Source organism: Anolis sagrei, chromosome 11 (genome assembly GCF_037176765.1).
Source record: "Anolis sagrei isolate rAnoSag1 chromosome 11, rAnoSag1.mat, whole genome shotgun sequence".
Classification (NCBI taxonomy): Eukaryota; Metazoa; Chordata; class Lepidosauria; order Squamata; family Dactyloidae; genus Anolis; species Anolis sagrei.
Genome location: NC_090031.1, coordinates 32,901,924 through 32,922,839, shown reverse-complemented (window position 1 = coordinate 32,922,839; position 20,916 = coordinate 32,901,924). Strand labels below are relative to the sequence as shown.

Below are 20,916 nucleotides of genomic sequence, written 5' to 3'. Positions count from 1 at the left end.
GTCCAAGTCCATTGTTCGTGGGGGTCACAGTGCTCTGTCTTGATGCAGGAGGAACTACAACTTCCATCATGTTGAGTCAGTCCCCCAAACTCTACAGTATGCTGATCAATTTCTCTCCATTTGCTGTGCGTCATAGGAATGGTAGAAAAGGGTTAAGGGAGTGGGCGGAGTCATGGAAATACTACACCAATGGAGAGAGAAAGAAACACTGGGGTGTCCGTGGTGGAGGAAACACATACAATCTAGGTTGAAATGGTCTCCATATGGAAACAGATTCTAGGCTGCATCAGTGATCAGATCAAGGGATGTTTTCTGCTGCCTTGAAACCAGTGGAGTGTCCATCTTCAGGGGGATTTGAAGTCAAGGCTTGATGGCCATCTACCGGGAAGGGTTGGATGGTGTTTCCCCGCTTGGCAGAAAGAAGGGCCCCTGGGGGTCCCTTCCACGATTCCATGAAACCCAATGCTTCTCCGCCTGCCAATGACATTTCCATTTTCTTCCCTCCGGGCAGCCAGCTCCCTTCCCCCAAAGCTTCCCGGCAAACTTCGTCAGCTCTCCAAACTTAGACTTTGCTTCACTGCTCCAGGAAACCGTACCACGGCATTTAATGGCATCTGACCTAGAATTCTGACACGGCCTCAAAGGGAGGTTTAATTTGGGCCCCATGAAGTGGGGGAGAGATCCAGTTTCCCGGAAAGGCGGGCAGAAAGGGGATTCGGAAGGAAGGAAGGAAACACAATGGGAGCAGGGAGCATTGCGTGTCGGGGGTGTGTGTTTGTGCACCCTCTGGGCTCTGTTGCCTGGCCACACTCTTGAAATGCGCATGTCTTTCTAATGTTCCCTGGAGAGCATACTTACCTGTCTTTTCTAAACCACCTCCCTGTTTCTGTAAAATTCCTTTGCCAGGCTGGGCAACGTTCAAAACTAGATTTTTAAGCTTGTGGCTAGGAAAGAAAGGGAATGAAGTGGCTGCTGCTAAGTGACATGTGGGTGACGGAAAGGAAAGAAGGAAGAAAGGAAGGAAGGAAGGGGAAGGAAAAGAAAGGGGGAAGGGGAAGGGAGAATAAAGGAGGGAGGGAGGAGAATGGAAAGAAAGGAAAGGGAGGGGGAAGGTCACGGAAAAAGAAGGAAGGAAGGAATGAGAAGGAAATAAATAGGGAGAGAGAAGGCCAGGAAAAAAGAAGGGAGGGAGGGAGGGAAAGAGGGAAGAGAGAGGAAAGGGAAGGAAAAAAGAAGGAAGGAAAGAAAGAAAGAGAAGGGAAAAAAGGGAGGGGAAGGTCAGGAAAAAAGAAGGAAGGAAGGAATGAGAAGGAATGGGAGAGAGAAGGCCAGGAAAAAAGAAGGGAGGGAGGGAGAGAGGGAAGAGAAAAGAAAGGGAAAGGAAGGAAAAAAGAAGGAAGGAAAGAAAGAAAGAAAGAAAGAAAGAGAAGGGAAAAAAGGGAGGGGAAGGTCAGGAAAAAAGAAAGGAGGAAGGGAAAGAAAGGGGGAAGGGGAAGGAAAAAGGAGGGAGGGAGGGAAGGAGGGAGGAGAATGGAAAGAAAGGAAAGGGAGGGGAAGGTCAGGGAAAAGGAAGGAAGGAAAGAAGGAAAAGGGGGAGAGAGAAGGCTAGGAAAAAAGAAGGAAGGGAGGGAGGGAAGAGAAAGGGAAGGGAAGGAAAAAGCAGGAAGGAAGGAAAGAAAGAAAAGGGAAAGAAAGGGAGGGGAAGGTCAGGAAAAAAAGAAGGGAGGAAGGAAGGCTAAAAGAAAGAAAGGGGGAAGGGAAGGAAAAGGGAGGGAGGGGGAGGGAGGGAGGGAGGGAGGGAGGGAGGGAGGGAGGGAGGGAGGAAGGAAGGAAGGAAGGAAGGAAGGAAGGAAGGAAGGAAGGAAAGAGAAGAGAGAAAGGGGGAAGGGGAAGGAAACGCAAAAGGAGGAAGAAAGGAAGGAAGGAAACAGAAGGAAAAAGGGGAGAGGGAAGGGAAGGAAAAAAGAAAGAAGGAAGGAAGGGGTAAAGGAAGGAAAAAAGAAGGTAGTGTGGGAGAGAAGGAGGGAAAAGAAAGGGAAAGGAAGGGAAAGGGAAGAAAGAAAAAGGAGGAAAGAAGGGAAATGTCAGGGGGAAAGGTACAGGGAGAGAAGAGAAAGAATGGATGAGAATGGAAGAGAAAAAGAGGAAGAGATGGAGGGGTAAGGGAGAAAAAGAAGGGAAAGGGAAAACAGAAGAGTGCAAGGGAGGGAGGGAAGAGAGAAAAAGAAGGGAAGAGAGAAGGAAGGAAGGAAGATGTACGAGGGAAGGCAAGGGAGGGAGGAAAAGAAGAAGAAAAGATTTCCAGACAGGGAATAATTTTGCATTTGGAAAGCTACCATTGGATCGAGGCACCCGTTTGCCATTAGAGCTTGATTTCCTGAAGCCGGGAAGCCGTGGGGTTCCTCTCCCCCACACTCTTCGCCGCAGGAAATCAAAGGAATTAATTCCGACTAATAAGGAGAAGGCTGTTCCCTGTGATTGAGCTTCTCGCCACCCAAGACTCGCCACCTTCGCATCACTTATTTACTTGTTTGTTTGTACAATCCAGGCGGCGTTATCTGGCCGAATCGTGAGCCCATTTGTCGGCTTTGCGCTGTGTAATGGTCTGATGACTAACACAAATAACACAAACTTGAATGGGCAAGTTAATTGGCTAATAACACAACAGACCGTAGAGTTGGTCCATGAAAAGGGGCAAGATCCTGCCCACAAAAGAGAGCTCCGCACAATGTATTTTGTGGCAGTTGAACAACAGCAGAGCCAAGAAGAGCGGCCATTTTTGGTTGGGAAGGCAAAGGAGGACGGTGACAACCAATGTGCCACAATGAGGTCATCTTGGTCTAGGACAAGGAGATGGTTGTGATGGTATGATGGGCTGGAAGGCTCTATTCCGATGTAAGGTCGAGGCGGGACACAACATCATGACAACGAAAGACAAGACGCTCTTAGAAGACATACGACAACCACAGAGAGTGGAAGTGCAAGTTACATTCCACAAAGGAAATGCAGGTTGAAATTCAGAATTGATCAAGTAGGCCTTTATGTTATAGTGAGACGAAGGAGAAGAAGGTGGAGGAAGAAGAAGAAGAGAAGGAGGTGTAGGAAGAGGGGAAGAAGGAGAGTAAGGAGGAGGAGGTAGAGGAAGAAAAAGAGGAGGAGGAGAAGGAGGAAGAGGAAGAAGGAGGAGGAAGAGGGGAAGAAGGAGAGGAAGGAGGAAGTGGGGAAAACAGGAAGAAGGAAAGAGTGGAGGAGGTGGAGGAAGAGGAAGGAGAAGGAGGAAGAGGGGGAAGAAGAAGAGGAAGGAGGAGTTGGGGGAAACGGGAAGAGGTAAAAGGTGGAGGAGGTGGAGGAAGGAGGCAGAGGAAGAAAAAGAGAGGAAGGAAAAGAGGAGCAGGAGGAAGAGGAGGAGAGGAAGGAGAAGGAGGAAGAGGGGAAGAAGGAGAGGAAGGAGGTGGTGGAGGAAAACAGGAAGAAGGAGAGTGAGGAAGAGGTGGAGGAAGAGGAGAGGAAGCAGAAGGAGGTAGAGGAAGGAGAAGGAAGGAGAAGAGGAAGAATGAGGAAGAGGGAAAGAAGGTGAGGAAGGAGGTGGGGAAAATGGGAAGAAGGAAAGGGTGGAGGAAGTGAAGAGGAGAAGGAGGCAGAGGAAGAAAAAGAGAAGGAGAAGGCGGAGAGGAGCAGGAGGAAGAGGAGGAGAGGAAGGAGAAGGAGGAAGAGGGGAAGGAGGAGAGGAAGGAGGAGGTGGAGGAAAACAGGAAGAAGGAGATGGAGGAACAGGAGGAAGAGAAGTAGAGGAAGGAGGCGGAAGAAGAGGAGGAGGAGAGGAAGGAGGAGGAGGTAGAGGAAGAAAAAGGGAAGGAGAAGAAGAGGAGCAGGAGGAAGAGAGAAAGGAGAAGGAGGAAGAGGAGAAGAAGGAGAGGAAGGAGGAGGTGGAGGAAAACAGGAAGAAGGAGATGGAGGAACAGGAGGAAGAGAAGTAGAGGAAGGAGGCAGAAGAAGAGGAGGAGGAGAGGAAGGAGGAGGAGGTAGAGGAAGAAAAAGGGAAGGAGAAGAAGAGGAGCAGGAGGAAGAGAGGAAGGAGAAGGAGGAAGAGGGGAAGAAGGAGAGGAAGGAGTAGGTGGAGGAAAACGGGAAGAAGGAAAGGGAGAAGGAGGTGGAGGAAGAGGAAGGTTCTGTGTGTCAAATGTGGTCCAGATCCATTGTCGGTGGGGGTCACAGTGATGCAGGGTGAACTACAACTTCCATCATGTGGAGTCAGGCCTCCAGACCCCTCCAGTATGAGCAGTGGCTGATCAATTCCTTTGTGTTTGCAGAGCACCATAGGAAACGGTTATGGGAGAGGCAGTGGGTGGGGCTGAGCAAATTCCACACCAGTGGAGAGTCTCAGAAACACTGGGATGTCTGTGGTGGAGGAAACACATAAAATCTAGGATGGATTTGTCGGTTTGACAACTCCAGCCACACACACACACATAGATAGCACTTTGGGTCGCAAAGGGAAGGGTTAACACTTGTTGGGTTAACGTCCTGCTGCAAGATGAATGGCAAAGGGCAGATTTTGGCTCTCTCTTTGCATAGCGATCGCACCCTGTCAGTGTGTCAAAGCGCATTAAAGGTCACTGGTAACCTCACACTTGGCCCTAATGCTATTATTACCTTTGGGGCACTTGGCCACCGAGGGACACTCTTCTCCTGCAAAGAGGGAGGAGGGAAACTCAGCAGGCCTTTTGTGCTGTTTTCCATACGGATTGAGATAGAGTACCTGCTTAAGTTGTCTTTCAAAAAGGTAAAAGTTTTCTCCTGCTCATCTCCATTTTTAAGCCAAAGAACTGGCATTGTCCGTAGACACCTCCAAAGTCATGTGGACTGCATGACTGCATGGAGCGGCATTACCTTCCCACAGAAACAGTACCTATTGATCTACTCACATTGGCATGTTTTTGAACTGCTAGGTTGGCAGAAGCTGGGGCTAACAGTGGGAGCTCACCCCACTTCCTGGATTCAAACCACCAACCTTTCAGTCAGCAAGTTCAGCAGCTCAGCGGTTTAACCCACTGCACCACCAGGCAACCCTGGTGCATAAATAAACATAATAACAACACTATGTAACACGATTTTTTTTCCCTGGGTGATCCATGTTATTTCCTAATTGGTTCTATCATAAATACATGGAAATGGTTAATTAAACTTTTTTTTTTTGCAGGAGGGACATCCTGCAGCATATTTTGCAGTGAATATCACATCACAGAGATATCTCACCAATTCAATCTAGTTTGCGGCAGCCACAAAAACGAAGTTTCTGGAGTAGAGGAACTACTTTCAAAGTAGTTACATAGCATAATAATAATAATAATAATAATAATAATAATAGTATCATTATGATTATTATTATTATCGTATTATTATTATTATTATTATTATTATTCGGAATTCGAAAGTCCCACAGTGGCACAAGTTCCAGTGGAATAACAACAACAAAATTATAGTATTATTATAATTATTGTTATAGTTTGTTATTACTATTAGTAGTAGTAGTAGTAGTAGTAGTAGTATTAGTATTATTATTCTGAATTCGAAAGTCCCACAGAGGCCCAAGTTCCAGTGGAATAACAACAACAAAATTATAGTATTATTATAATTATTGTTATAGTTTGTTATTACTATTAGTAGTAGTAGTAGTAGTAGTATTTATTATTTATTATTATTATTCAGAATTCGAAAGTCCCACAGTGGCACAAGTTCCAGTGGAATACCAACAACAAAAAAAAAATTATAGTATTATTATAATTATTGTTATATTATTATTATTATTATTATTATTATTATTATTATTATTCAGAATTCGAAAGTCCCACAGTGGCACAAGTTCCAGTGGAATACCAACAACAACAAAATTATATTATTATTATAATTATTATTATAGTTTAGTATAATAATTGTTGTTGTTACACTGCAACTTGTGCCACTCTGGGACTTCTGAATTCCGACTGACAGAGTTTTGGAGCACAAGACTCCTGACCTCACGATCGTGGGAAAAAACCAAATATGGATCGTCGATGTTGCAATCCCAGGTGACAGAAGGATTGACGAGAAGCAACTGGAAAATCTGACATGATATGAACTGCAAAGACTCTGGCACAAACTAGTCAAGGTAGTCCCAGTGGTGATCGGCACACTGGGTGCAGTGCCTCTAGACCTTGGCCTGCACTTAAAAACAAATGCAAAAACAATTCACCATCTATCAGCTGCAAAAGGCCACCCTACCTGGATCTGCACACATTATTCACCGATACATCACACAGTCCTAGACACTTGGGAAGTGTCCGAGGTATCATGTATTATCACACAAACTTAGAACCCAAGCTCAGTTGATTCCAAACCATAACCAAGATGGAGTATACCAACGCCTAGTTGCTGTTCTTCAGGCTTATGACACAGGAACCGGCAATTCCACCACCAGAGAGGTGGCAAGAACTACAACTAATGGCTATTGATCGAGACATCCTGCCATTGGCAGCTGGTTGCAAGCAGTGACGTCTGTTCAAAAGGTGCCTGAGGAAGCACCCGCTTCGGGGCCATCCCCAGTACACATTATATGTGTAGAATGACAAAAAACAACACCCCATTCTTCCACATTCGAATCACTCTTGCACAGCCTTACAGCAGTGGTTCTCAACCTTTTTTAGACCAGGAACCACGCTGACCAGGGTCCTCTTTAACCAGGGACCACTTGACCGGAGACCTCTTTGACCGGAGACCTCTTTGACCAGAGACCTCTTTGACCAGGGATCTCTTTGACCAGAGACCACTTGACCAGGGACCTCTTTGACCAGGGACCACTTGACCAGGGACCTCTTTGATCAGAGACCACTTGACCAGGGACCTCTTTGACCAGAGACCACTTGACCAGGGACCTCTTTGACCAGGGACCTCTTTGACCAGTGACCTCTCTGACCAGTGACCTCTTTGACCAGGGATCTCTTTGACAAGGGATCTCTTTGACCAGGGATCTCTTTGACCAGAGACCTCTTTGACCAGGGACCTCTTTGACCAGGGATCTCTTTGACCAGAGACCACTTGACCAGGGACCTCTTTGACCAGGGACCACTCGACCAGGGACATTTTGACCAGTGACCACTTGGCCAAGGACCTCTCTGACCAGGGACCTCTTTGACCAGAGACCTCTTTGACCAGGGATCTCTTTGACCAGAGACCACTTGACCAGGGACCTCTTTGACCAGGGACCACTTGACCAGGGACCTTTTGACCAGAGACCACTTGACCAGGGACCTCTTTGACCAGAGACCACTTGACCAGGGACCTCTTTGACCAGGGACCACTTGACCAGGGACCTCTTTGACCAGAGACCACTTGACCAGGGACCTCTTTGACCAGGGACCTCTTTGACCAGGGACCTTTTGACCAGAGACCACTTGACCAGGGACCTCTTTGACCAGAGACCACTTGACCAGGGACCACTTGACCAGGGACCTCTTTGACCAGGGACCTCTTTGACCAGGGACCATTTTGACCAGGGACCATTTTGACCAGGAATCTCTTGACCTGGGACCCCATTGACCTGGGACCCCTTTCACCAGCGACCACTTTCACCAGGGACCTCTTGATTGAGGACCTCTTTGACCAGGTACCTCTCTGAACAGAGACCACGTTGACCAGCGACCACTCTCCAACATTAGTACCAAGAGGCTTACGAATCAATTTTTGGTCAACTTTAGATCCGGTTTGGTTATTAGGGGTGCCGATTCAGAAAATTGCATTGGATAGACCACATCAACTAGTTTCTGATACACCCACCACACCCACTCCTCTTGGCCTTGGACAATAGCATCAAGATCAATGTGTTGTCTAAGACTTTCATGGCCGGAATCACTGGGTTGTTGTAAGTTTTCCGGGCTGTATAGCCTTGTTCCAGAAGCATCCTCTCCTGACATTTCGCCTGCATCTGTGGCAAACATCCTCAGAGGCCTCACAACCTCTGAGGATGCCTGTCACATATGCAGGCAAAATGTCAGGAGAGAATGCTTCTGGAACATGGGCAGACAGCCTGGAAAAACATACAACAACCAAGCATCAAGATCCTCCATAATTCTTAAAGAATGATCTTGAATATGCCCAATCAAGGGTTGCAAATGGCAGCAGAGTCTCAGGACCGATCGATTGACTTTCCCTCGAGTATGAAGGTGCCCACCCCAAGGCGGCCACGTGCCATACAATTCTGCATTCCTTTGGAAAAACGCCATTTGAAGGCTCTAGGCTACCACTGCGGCTGCTATTGTGATGCGTGACATCATGGGGTTGCTACGGGAAGGAGTTGCAAGGCCACGGCTGGGAGAAAATGTGAGCGGGATCTGAGCAAAGGAGACAAGGGGTCAAGGAGCATCGGGCTGGAATCTCACTTCCGAGCCACCCTGATCTTTGCGCCAGCCATGGAGGCCACATGCAAAGAGACAGATGTTGGCAGATGAGCCGAAGATGCTCTCATCTCTCAGACTGGTGCTTGAGAAGGGATTAAGGTTCTCACTCGTCTTCCCTGCAACACGCAAGTCCCTGGCTTTTTCAAAGCACGATGTACATGCAGCCTCCGAGTCACAAACATCCGACTCCTAGTTACAAATGCGGCTGAGACAACAGGAAGTAATGCGGGGTTTCAATTAAGCTTCCTAAGTGTCTAGGACTGTGTGATGTATCGGCGAATAATGAGCGCAGATCTGAGTAGGGTGGCCTTTTGCAGCTGACAGATGGTAATTTTGTCAGCGTCGATTGTGTTTAAGTGCAGACCAAGGTCTTGAGGCACTGCACCCAGTGTGCTGATCACCTAGTTACGAATGGGGCTGAGACAACAGGAAGTGAGGAGGTGTTTCCATTAAGCTTCCCAAGTGTCTAGGACTGTGTGATGTATCGGCGGATAATGTGCGCAGATCTGAGTAGGGTGGCCTTTTGCAGCTGACAGGTGGTAATTTTGTCAGCTGCAAATTTTGTCGATTGTGTTTAAGTGCAGGCCAAGGTCTTTAGGCACTGCACCCAGTGTGCTGATCACCGCTGTGACCTCCTTGACTGGCTTGTGCCAGAGCCTTTGCAGTTCTTCTATAATAATAATAATAATAATAATAATAATAATAATAATTTGCAGCTGAAAGATGGCAATTTTGTCAGCGCCGATTGTGTTTAAGTGCAGGCCAAGGTCTTAAGGCATTATGCCCAGTTTACTGATCACCACTGTGACCTCCTTGACTGGCTTGTGCCAGAGCCTTTGCAGTTCTTCTATAATAATAATAATAATAATAATAATAATAATATCATTTGCAGCTGAAAGATGGCAATTTTGTCAGCGCCAACTATTTTTAAGTGCAACCCAAGGTCTTGAGGCCCTGCACCCAGTGTGCCGATCACCACTGGGACCTACTTGACTGGCTTGTGCCAGAGCCTTTGAAGTTCTTCTATAATAATAATAATAATAAGTATTATTATTATTATTATTATTATTATTATTATTATTTGCAGATGAAAGATGGCAATTTTGTCAGCGACAATTGTTTTTAAGTGCAGCCCAATGTCTTGAGGCCCTGCACCCAGTGTGCCGATCACCACTGGGAGCTCCTTGACTGGCTTGTGCCAGAGCCTTTGCAATTCTTCTATTATTATTATTATTATTATTATTATTATTATTATTATTATTATTTGCAGCTGACAGGTGGTAATTTTGTCAGCGTCGATTGTGTTTAAGTGCAGGCCAAGGTCTTTAGGCACTGCGCCCAGTGTGCCGATCACAATTGGGACCTCCGTGACTGACTTGTGCTAGAGTCTGTGAGTCTTTGCAATTCTGTTATTATAATTATGATTATTTGCATCTGACAGATGGTAATTTTGTCAGCGCTGACTATTTTTAAGTGCAACCCAAGGTCTCGAGGCACTGCATCCAGTGTGCCGATCACCACTAGGACCATCTTGACTGGTTTGTGCCAGAGTCTTTGCAGTTCTACAATAATAATTACAATAATATTAACAATTATTAGTATTTGCTACACAACAAGATCACTCTGTTGGCTTTTGTATTGGATCACACATCAGACACTTCCCAAGTGTCTAGTGCTGTATTGGTGAATAATGCGTGCAGAACTGAGTACCATCTGGCAGCCCTTTTGCACCTGACAGATGGTAATTTTGTCAGTGCCAATTGTTTTTAAGTGCAGGCCAAGGTCTTGAGGCACTGCACTCAGTGTGCCAATCACCACTGGGACCACCCTGACTGACTTACGCCAGTATTATTATTATTACACAGCAAACAAGATCTTTCTGCTGGCTGTTGTATTGGATCACACGTCGGACACTTCCCAAGTGTCTAGGACTGTGTGCTGTATCAGCGCATAATGCGTGCAGATCCAAGTACGGTGGCCTTTTGCACCTGACAGATGGTAATTTTGTCAGCGTCGATTGTTTTTAAGTGCAGGGCAATGTCTTGAAGAACTGCACCCAGTGTGCCGATCATCACTGCGACCACCTTGACTGGCTTGTGACGGAGTCTTTGCAGTTTATTATTATTATTATTATTATTATTATTATTAGCAGAGCTTTGAAGCACATCTGTCAGGAACTGCACCCAGTGTGCCGATCACCACTGGGACCACCCTGGCTGACTTACACCAGTATTATTATTATTACACAGCAATCAAGGGTTGTTGTATTGGATCACACGTCGGACACTTCCCAAGCATCTAGGACTGTGTGATGTATCAGCGCATAATACGTGCAGATCCAAGTTGGGTGGCCTTTTGCACCTGACAGATGGTAATTTTGTCAGTGCCAATTGTTTTTAAGTACAGGCCAAGGTCTTGAGGTGGTGCCGATCACCACTGGGACCACCCTGGCTGACTTACGCCAGTATTATTATTATTACACAGCAATCAAGGGCTGTTGTATTGGATCACACGTCGGACACTTCCCAAGTGTCTAGGACTGTGTGATATATCGGTGCATAATGCGTGCAGACCCGGGTAGGGTGGCCTTTTGAAGCCGACAGATGGTAATTTTGTCAGCGCCAATTGTTTTTAAGTGCAGGCCAAGGTCTTGAGGACTGTGTGATGTATCGGCGAATGATGCATGCAGATCTGAGTCAGGTGGCCTTTTGCAACGTCCAGGTGGTAATTTTGTCAGCGCCAATTGTTTTTAAGTACAGGCCAAGGTCTTGAGGACTGTGTGATGTATCGGCGAATGATGCATGCAGATCTGAGTCAGATGGCCTTTTGCAGCGACAAGGTGGTAATTTTGTCAGCGCCAATTGTTTTTAAGTACAGGCCAAGGTCTTGAGGACTGTGTGATGTATCGGCGAATGATGCATGCAGATCTGAGTCAGGTGGCCTTTTGCAACGTCCAGGTGGTAATTTTGTCAGCGCCAATTGTTTTTAAGTACAGGCCAAGGTCTTGAGGACTGTGTGATGTATCGGCGAATGATGCATGCAGATCTGAGTCAGATGGCCTTTTGCAGCGACAAGGTGGTAATTTTGTCAGCGCCAATTGTTTTTAAGTACAGGCCAAGGTCTTGAGGACTGTGTGATGTATCGGCGAATGATGCATGCAGATCTGAGTCAGATGGCCTTTTGCAGCGACCAGGTGGTAATTTTGTCAGCGCCAATTGTTTTTAAGTACAGGCCAAGGTCTTGAGGACTGTGTGATGTATCGGCGAATGATGCATGCAGATCTGAGTCAGATGGCCTTTTGCAGCGACCAGGTGGTAATTTTGTCAGCGCCAATTGTTTTTAAGTACAGGCCAAGGTCTTGAGGACTGTGTGATGTATCGGCGAATGATGCATGCAGATCTGAGTCAGGTGGCCTTTTGCAGCGACAAGGTGGCAATTTTGTCAGCGCCAATTGTTTTTAAGTACAGGCCAAGGTCTTGAGGACTGTGTGATGTATCGGCGAATGATGCATGCAGATCTGAGTCAGATGGCCTTTTGCAGCGACCAGGTGGTAATTTTGTCAGCGCCAATTGTTTTTAAGTACAGGCCAAGGTCTTGAGGACTGTGTGATGTATCGGCCCATGATGCATGCAGATCTGAGTCAGATGGCCTTTTGCAGCGACAAGGTGGCAATTTTGTCAGCGCCAATTGTTTTTAAGTACAGGCCAAGGTCTTGAGGACTGTGTGATGTATCGGCGAATGATGCATGCAGATCTGAGTCAGATGGCCTTTTGCAGCGACCAGGTGGTAATTTTGTCAGCGCCAATTGTTTTTAAGTACAGGCCAAGGTCTTGAGGACTGTGTGATGTATCGGCCCATGATGCATGCAGATCTGAGTCAGATGGCCTTTTGCAGCGACAAGGTGGCAATTTTGTCAGCGCCAATTGTTTTTAAGTACAGGCCAAGGTCTTGAGGACTGTGTGATGTTGTTTTTAAGTACAGGCCAAGGTCTTGAGGACTGTGTGATGTATCGGCGAATGATGCATGCAGATCTGAGTCAGATGGCCTTTTTGCGCGACCAGGTGGTAATTTTGTGAGGGCCTATTGGGGACTGTGTCTTGGGGACTGTGTCTTGGGGACTGTGTGATGTATCGGCGAATGATGCATGCAGATCTGAGTCAGATGGCCTTTTGCAGCGACCAGGTGGTAATTTTGTCAGGGCCTATTGTTTTAAGTGCAGGTCAAGGTCTTGAGGCACTGCACCCCGTGTGCCGATCACCACTGGGACCACCCTGGCTGGGTTATGCCAGTATTATTATAATTACACAGCAGACAAGATCACTCTGCTGGCTTTTGTATTGGATCACACGTCGGACACTTCCCAAGCGTTTAGGACTGTGTGATATATTGGCGCATAATGCATGCAGATCTGAGTCAGATGGCCTTTTGCAGCGACCAGGTGGTAATTTTGTCAGGGCCTATTGTTTTTAAGTGCAGGCCAAGGTCTTGAGGCGCTGCACCCAGTGTGCCGATCACCACTGGAACCACCCTGACTGGGTTATGCCAGTATTATCACATGTCGGACACTTCCCAAGCATCTAGGACTGTGCGATATATCAGCGCATAATGCGTGCAGATCTGGGTAGAGTGGCCTTTTTGCAGGAAGCCGGATGAGAAGCTATACAATGGAACGGGGAGGTCGAAATGCACAGTGTGGGTTGTGCGGCTCCTTCCCGACTGTATCGTAACGCAGACCTGGGGTTGGAAATGTTTAAATACAGCACCGCCGTGCATTTTCGTTGCTCACCGTGCCCACCCGCTTTGAGAGGCAGCTTCCCCTCCGAGTGTTGCCGGCAGCCCCATCTGCTTGACACACACACACACACAACACACACACACACGCAAGGTTACGGCAAAATGGTGCAATACTAAAGAGGCAGAGCAGCATCTCCCAGGTAGGCAGGCAGGCAGTGAGACTGCGACAATTTCTGGATCAGTATTCCCTCTCCATCGGAGCAGGCAGGCTGAGGCAAAGAGGCGAAGGAAGGAAGGCAGGGAAGCCTTTCTCCCCCTTGCAAAGCACCCCTCCCTCCCTTCCTCTCTCCACCCAGTCTAGCCTCTCTGCAATATGACAAATGCAGAATCTTCTGGAACGACTTGATACTGCCTCCCACCATGGCTTTGTTTGCAAGATCAGAGCAAAAGATCCCTTCTCCTCGGCTTGCGGCACCATCCCCACAAGGGAGAGGAAGGAAGGGCAGCTCAATGTTACCCACCGGGACACCCAATACGCCTCGTATCCCTGGCACCTTGGGTAACGGAAAGGATAGAAAACACATCCAGACGTCTCCTTGCATTCATTTTTTTTCCTATGGAGGGAGACTTTGGGGAGACACAAAGGCACAAAGACCCCCCCCCCCCAAAGCCCTCGATAACGTTTGGGAACGGTGGTCCGTACACAGGCGCATCCTGGCATGAATAGCGCACAAACCCAATGACAAAGCTCCCTGTCGAAAGCGAGGGGGGCTCGGAGAAAAGACCCTTGCGGCCCACCCCTCCAAGGCAGGGATATCTCTCCAAAAGAGAGCATGGAAACACAACCACTGGATTGCAAAGAGAGGCTATACATATACATACATATATATTCACACATACACACACATATATATATACACACACATATATATACACTCTATGCCAAATTCTCATTGTAATGCCTTCTTCCCCACCCTGTACACAGGTAAGGAAGTCAGGAGAGGTCTGGTTGAATGAGATAGATAGATAGATGTGTATATATATGTGTGTGAGAGTATATATGTATGTAAATGTATGTGTGTATATATACCATATGTGCATATATGTATGTGTGTATATAAATGAGCATATATGTATGTGTATATATGTGTGTTTGAATATATATGTCTGTATATGTATGTAGGTGGGTATATATTCCATATATGTGTATGTCCATGTGTGTGAGAGAGTATATATGTATGTTAATGTATGTGTGTATATATACCTTATGTACATGTATGTCTGTATATATATATGAGTACACATGTATACATGTGAGTATGACTATATATGTATGTGGGTATATATACCATATATATGTGTGAATATATGTGTGTGTACATGTGTGTATATATATGTGTATGTATCAGAGAGTATATATGTATATAAATGTATGTGTGTATATATACCAAATGTGCATGTATGTGTGTGTATATATATGAGTACAAATGCATATATATGTGTATGACATATATCATATGTGGATGTGTGTGTGTGTGTATATATATATATATATATGAGTATATATCTATGTATATATGTATGTGCATAGAAGTGTGCATGACTGTGTGTGTGTATATATACTGTATGTGCATATGTATATACAGTATATGAGTGTATATGTGTGTGAGTCCATCTGTATGTATATGTGTGTATATATACCATATGTGCGTGTGTGTGTGTGTGTGTGTATGTGTGTGTGTGTGTGTGTATATATATATATATATATCTCTCACAGGTGCATGTGTGTATATATGTTTGTGTGTTATGTGTATATATATATATGTATGAGTATATATGTGTATGTGTGCATATGTATATGTATGAGGTATATGTGTGTGTGTGTATATATATATGAGTATATATGCATGCGTGTATCTATGTCTTGTGTGTGTGTATATAATGGCCACCAACGGTCCTGTCTTCAGGCGGCTTCTGCCTGGAGTTGGCAATGGCGGTGGGTGGGGTTGCAGAGGCCTGAGAGGTGGGAACCGGGATTGAACGAACAAATGGGGAGCGGTGGCAGGGAGTGGCACTGCCCAGACGCCAGATTTGGGGGGGGGGGGGGCAACAAGAGAAAGGAAAAAAGGCACAGCAGCAGCCACTGGATCCCTCCCATTTCTGAAACAGAGGGGTCAGCCACCCAAAAGGACACAAAGGCATCCCCTAAACACACAGACACATATATATATATGGGGGGGGGGAGCGCTTCAACTAGGCCCTATGATAAAGCAGGATTCTTCCTCCTCCTCCTCCGCCTTCCATCAGAGACAATGACTTCGCGAAGATGACAAAGCAACCCAGTTTCCGCCATACCGAAAAAATCAGAGAAGCCGCGCCTACGATGCTCAAACACATTAGACCCAATTCCTTTCATTTTTCAAGCACTGAAAGAGGGGAAGAGAGATGAAAGGGGGGGGGGGTCTTTGTATTCTTCCCACCATGAAACCCTTTAGGTTTTTTTCCTTTCCTTCCTTTTAGGCGTGGCACGGCAAGGGAGGAGCCGCAAAGAGAACAACACACGGGGGGTCTTGGCTCCGTGGCACCTTTTGGGAAGGAATGCAGCAAGCGAGGGATAGAAACGGACGGGGAAATATCCCCCAAATCCAGGCAAAACTGGCCCGTTTCTGGACATACGCTCCACTTGGAGTTGGGCAGCAAGGGAGGCATGAGAAGCATTGCATTGTGTCACCTCCTTCCTTTCCCCTTCCAAAAAGAAGGGATGATTCATCACCGAGAAGGGCTTTTTTCGTCCCGTCATGGTGCCATATCTGGTCGGAACACATGCATCGACGGGAATGAGGGCATTGGAGTAGATATTGCCCTCACTGGAAACAAAAAAAAATGTCATATATAGAGGGAGTTTCTCCCAATTCGTTGACTTCCTCTACCCAAAGACGTGTGTGCATGGAATGCGTGTACAAATGGAAAATATCGATTTCTATTGTTGTCTATTGTGAGTATAAACACAAGCCAGACAACTATATAATCTTCTTATAGATATAGATATATACATACACACATATGAATGAATAGGAGTGCGGCTCACTTCTCATTTAGATATACATACATACATACATACATACATACATACATACACACATGAATGAATAGGAGTTTAGCTCTCTTCTCATATAGATAGATAGATAGATATAGATAGATATATACATACATACATACATACATACATACACACAAATGAATGAATAGGAGTTTAGCTCACTTCTCATATTGATAGATAGATATAGATATATACATACATATGTACATATGAATGGAGTGCAGCTCACTTCTCATATAGATATAGATATATACATACATACACACATATGAATGAATAGGAGTGCAGCTCAATTCTCATATCTCTCTCTATATAGATAGATAGATAGATATACATACACACATATGAATAGTATAGCTTGCGTCTCATATATAGATAGATTGATTGATATAGATATATACATACACAGATATGAATACGAGTGCAGCTTGCTTCTCATATAGATAGATAGAAATATAGATAGATGAATACGAGTACAGCTCACTTCACATATAGATATAAATGTAGATAGATAGAAATATAGATATAGATAGATACATACACCCATATGAATAGTCCAGCTCACTTCTCATATAGATGAAGATGTAGATATAGATAAATAGATATAGATATATATATACATATGAATAGGAGTCCAACTTGCTTCTCATATATATATATATATACACACACACACACATACACACACATATATGAATAGGAGTGCAGCTCACGTCTCATATAGACAGATATAGATATAGATATAGATATATACATACATACACCCATATGAATAGTCCAGCTCGCTTCTCATATAGATATAGATAGATATAGATACAAACATACATACATACATACATACATACATACATATGAATAGGAGTCCAGCTCTCTTCTCTCTCATATATATATATACACACATACACACAAACACACACAAATAGGAGTGCAGCTCACTTCTCATATAGATAGAGATATACATACATACATACATACATACATACATACATACATATGAATAGGAGTCCAGCTCGCTTCTCATACACACACACATAGGAGTGCAGCTCACTTCTCATACAGATAGAGATAGAGATAGATATATACATACATACACACATATGAATAGGAGTCCAGCTCACTTCTTATATAGACAGCTAGACAGATAGAGATATATACATACACACACACACATATGAATAGGAGTCTAGCTCGCTTCCAAGCACACCGACATTTCCTTTCTCTCTCATATTCTATTTGTTTGCCTACCAAAAATGGGGGCATTTCCCCCCTATTTCCCCCATTGAAGGACTCAACGGCTGCCACCTTTGCCATGCAATATTCCTAACGTTCCCCATATCCAGACACATATATAGGAATCAGAACCGGAGCCAATGTATTGAACAAAATCTACCAATTCCTTTCCAAGCAATACAAATGATAACAACAGCCCAGTTTGTGTCATATTGGAAGAGTAGTACTGGAATAGTAAAAAAGAAAAATGGCTGGACATTCTGTCTTTCAATCCATCCTTCGATTTTTGCACAACCTCCCCTTTTTGCTATATATTAATTTAAATTGCACTCCTTCCCATCTTTGGAAATCACTCTTTTCCATTTGTAACTCTCCTTTTCCCCCCTCTGTTCTTGTCTCTATGCGTTACGTTCGAGGGTATCCATATATGCATATGTAGTGCAAGCAGACACACACCTATGTGTGGACCTATATATGTGTATACCTCTCTCTCTACATGTATATGGGGTATCTATATATGCATGTGTGTGCGTGCAGACCAATACCTATATGTCGACCTATATATGCATAGCCCCCCTCTCTATATATGGGGGTATCTATATATAGATATGTGTGTGTGTGCAGACCAACATCTATATGTGGATCTGTGTGTGTGTGTGTATGGGTGTATCTATATGTACATGTGTATGTGCAGACCGATACCTATATGTGGATCTGTGTGTGTTTGTCTGTATCTATACGTACACATGTATGTGCAGACCAACACCTATATATGGATCTATATATGCGTATACCCCTCTCGCTATATATGGGCGTTTCTATATATACATATGTATGTGTGCAGACCAACACCTATATGTGGACCTATGTATGTATATACCCCCCTCTCTCTATATGGGGGTATCTATATATACATGTGTGTGTGTGTGTGCAAACCAACAACTATATGTGGATCTATATATGAGTATACTCCCCTTCTCTCTCTATATATGGGGGTATCTATATATACATCTATGTGTGCAGACCAACACCGATATGTGGATCTATATATGCATATACCTCTCTCTCTCTCTCTCTATATATATATATATATGCATATATTACACATAAAATATATATGTGTATAAATATATATGTGCATAAGTATACATATTATATATGTGATACATATACATATAGGTGTGTGCATTTATGTATATTATGTGTGTGAAGGTGCATAAGTATGACCCAAAATACATTGGGGCAAATGAGAAATTGTAGCTAAATGTACCTTTAGTTGCAAAATACTCACATATAGATAGATAGCTAGAAATAGATAGATATAATATACGAGTTTGCTAATTTTTCCCATTTATGGGGACTTTTAGGCCACCCTACACATATGTGTATATCTATGTACACTAAATATGTGTGAGCATAGATAATTATGCATATATGTATATATAATATGTATGTATATATATTAATAAGCTATTAATACCCCGGAAATCTATATATTAATACCCCAGAAATCTATACATTAATACCCTAGAAATCTATACATTAATACCCCAGGAATCAATAGATATTAATAAACCCGAAATTAATATATATTAGTATATACATAAATTAGTATACATATTAGTACCCCAGAAATCAATATATATGAATAGCCCTGAAATTAAAATATATTTACCCCAGATATCAATATATATATTAATACCCCAGAAATCAATATATATTAATACCTCAGAAATCAATATATATTAATACCCCAGAAATTAATATATATGAATAGCCCTGAAATCAATATATATTAATACCCCAGAAATAAATATATATTAATACCCCAGAAATTAATCTATATTAATACCCCAGAAATCAATACATATTAATACACCAGAAATTAATATATACGAATAGCCCTGAAAGTAATATATATTAATACCTCAAAAATCAATATATATGAATAGTTCTAAAATTAATACATATTTACCCCAGATATCAATATATATATTAATACCCCAGAAATTAATCTATATTAATACCTCAGAAATTAATATATATTAATACACCTGAAATTAATATATATTAATATACCAGAAATTAATATATATCAATACCCCAGAAATTATTATATATTAATACCCCAGAAATCAATATATATGAATAGCCCTGAAATTAATCTATATTTACCCCAGATATCAATATATATTAATACCTCAAAATCAATATATATGAATAGTTCTGAGATTAATATATATTTACCCCAGAAATTAATATATATTAATACCCCAGAAATTATTATATATTTATCCCTGAAATCAATATATATTAATATCCCCAAAATTAATATATATTAATACATCAGAAATCAATATATATGAGTAGCCCTGAAATTAATATATATAAATACACCAGAAATCAATATATATTAATACACCAGAAATTTATATATATTAATACACCAGAAATTTATATATATTAATACCCCGGCATCAATATATATGAATAAATATTAATACATATTATTCCAGATATCAATATATATTAATACCCCAGAAATATTGATTTTTGAGGTAAATATATATTAATTTATGGGATATTAATACAGATTTACCTCAAAAATCAATATATATGAATAGCCCTGAGATTAATCTATCTTTACCTCAAAAACCTCTATGAATAGCCCTGAAATGAATAGATATATAGGTATCAATAGCCCAGAAACCAATAGATATCGATTCCCCAATAGAGATCAATGGGGGCGAAAAAGGAGGCGGGCGGGCGCCAAACACTCACGTTCTTCATGGCAGCCGCCATGTCGTCGTAGCGCTCAGCCTGCTCGGCCAGCCGGGCTTTCTGCACCAGCTGCTCACGGTCCACCATCTTCCTGGATTGCGGTTGTTTTTAAAATAGATAGAAATAGTAAAATTTAAATATATCTATTCAAAAGACAAGAAGATGGGGAAATTTCTCGCCCGACCGAGTCGCCTCGGAGAGAGAAACACAAAACCAACCGGGCTGAAGGAGAGAGAGAGAGAGGAGAAAAAGAGCAAGCGAGCGATCTGATTGGCTGGCCGGGCTTCAGAGAGGGAAAGAGAGGGAGAGAGACGGAGAGCGCGCACAAGGCTCCTTCCCCGCTCGCGCCGCGACTGCTCTGACGGCAGAGGCGACGCAGCGAAGGCGGCGGCGCGCCTCTGCGCATGCGCGGCATTCCTGCCAAACAGAAGCCCCGCCCCTTTCTCTCCCTCCTTTTTCCCCCGCCCCTCTGCGCTTGCGCGGCCCTCCTGCCAAACAGAAGCCCCGCCTCTTTCTCTCCGGAGAGCCACGCCCTCCTTTTCCTCTTCTCTAAAACGCTCCCGCCCTCTCCCCGCGCGCAAAGCACGACGGGAGATAGAGTTCCCTTGCCGAATGATAGTAACGCGGTCAGAGCTGAAG

The 20,916-nt window shown here is 43.8% G+C and overlaps 1 protein-coding gene across 1 annotated transcript in view; it reads right to left on the bottom strand.

Moving 5' to 3' along the window:
* YWHAG (tyrosine 3-monooxygenase/tryptophan 5-monooxygenase activation protein gamma) overlaps positions 1-20,661 on the bottom strand; it is a 30,994-nt gene extending 10,333 nt beyond the window's left edge. Inside the window, exon 1 of the mRNA XM_060756737.2 lies at positions 20,278-20,661. Coding sequence (XP_060612720.1) covers positions 20,278-20,364 — 87 coding nt within the window. The 5' untranslated portion in view covers positions 20,365-20,661. The remainder of the gene's footprint in view (positions 1-20,277) is intronic.
* Between the last annotated feature and the right edge of the window lie 255 nt (positions 20,662-20,916).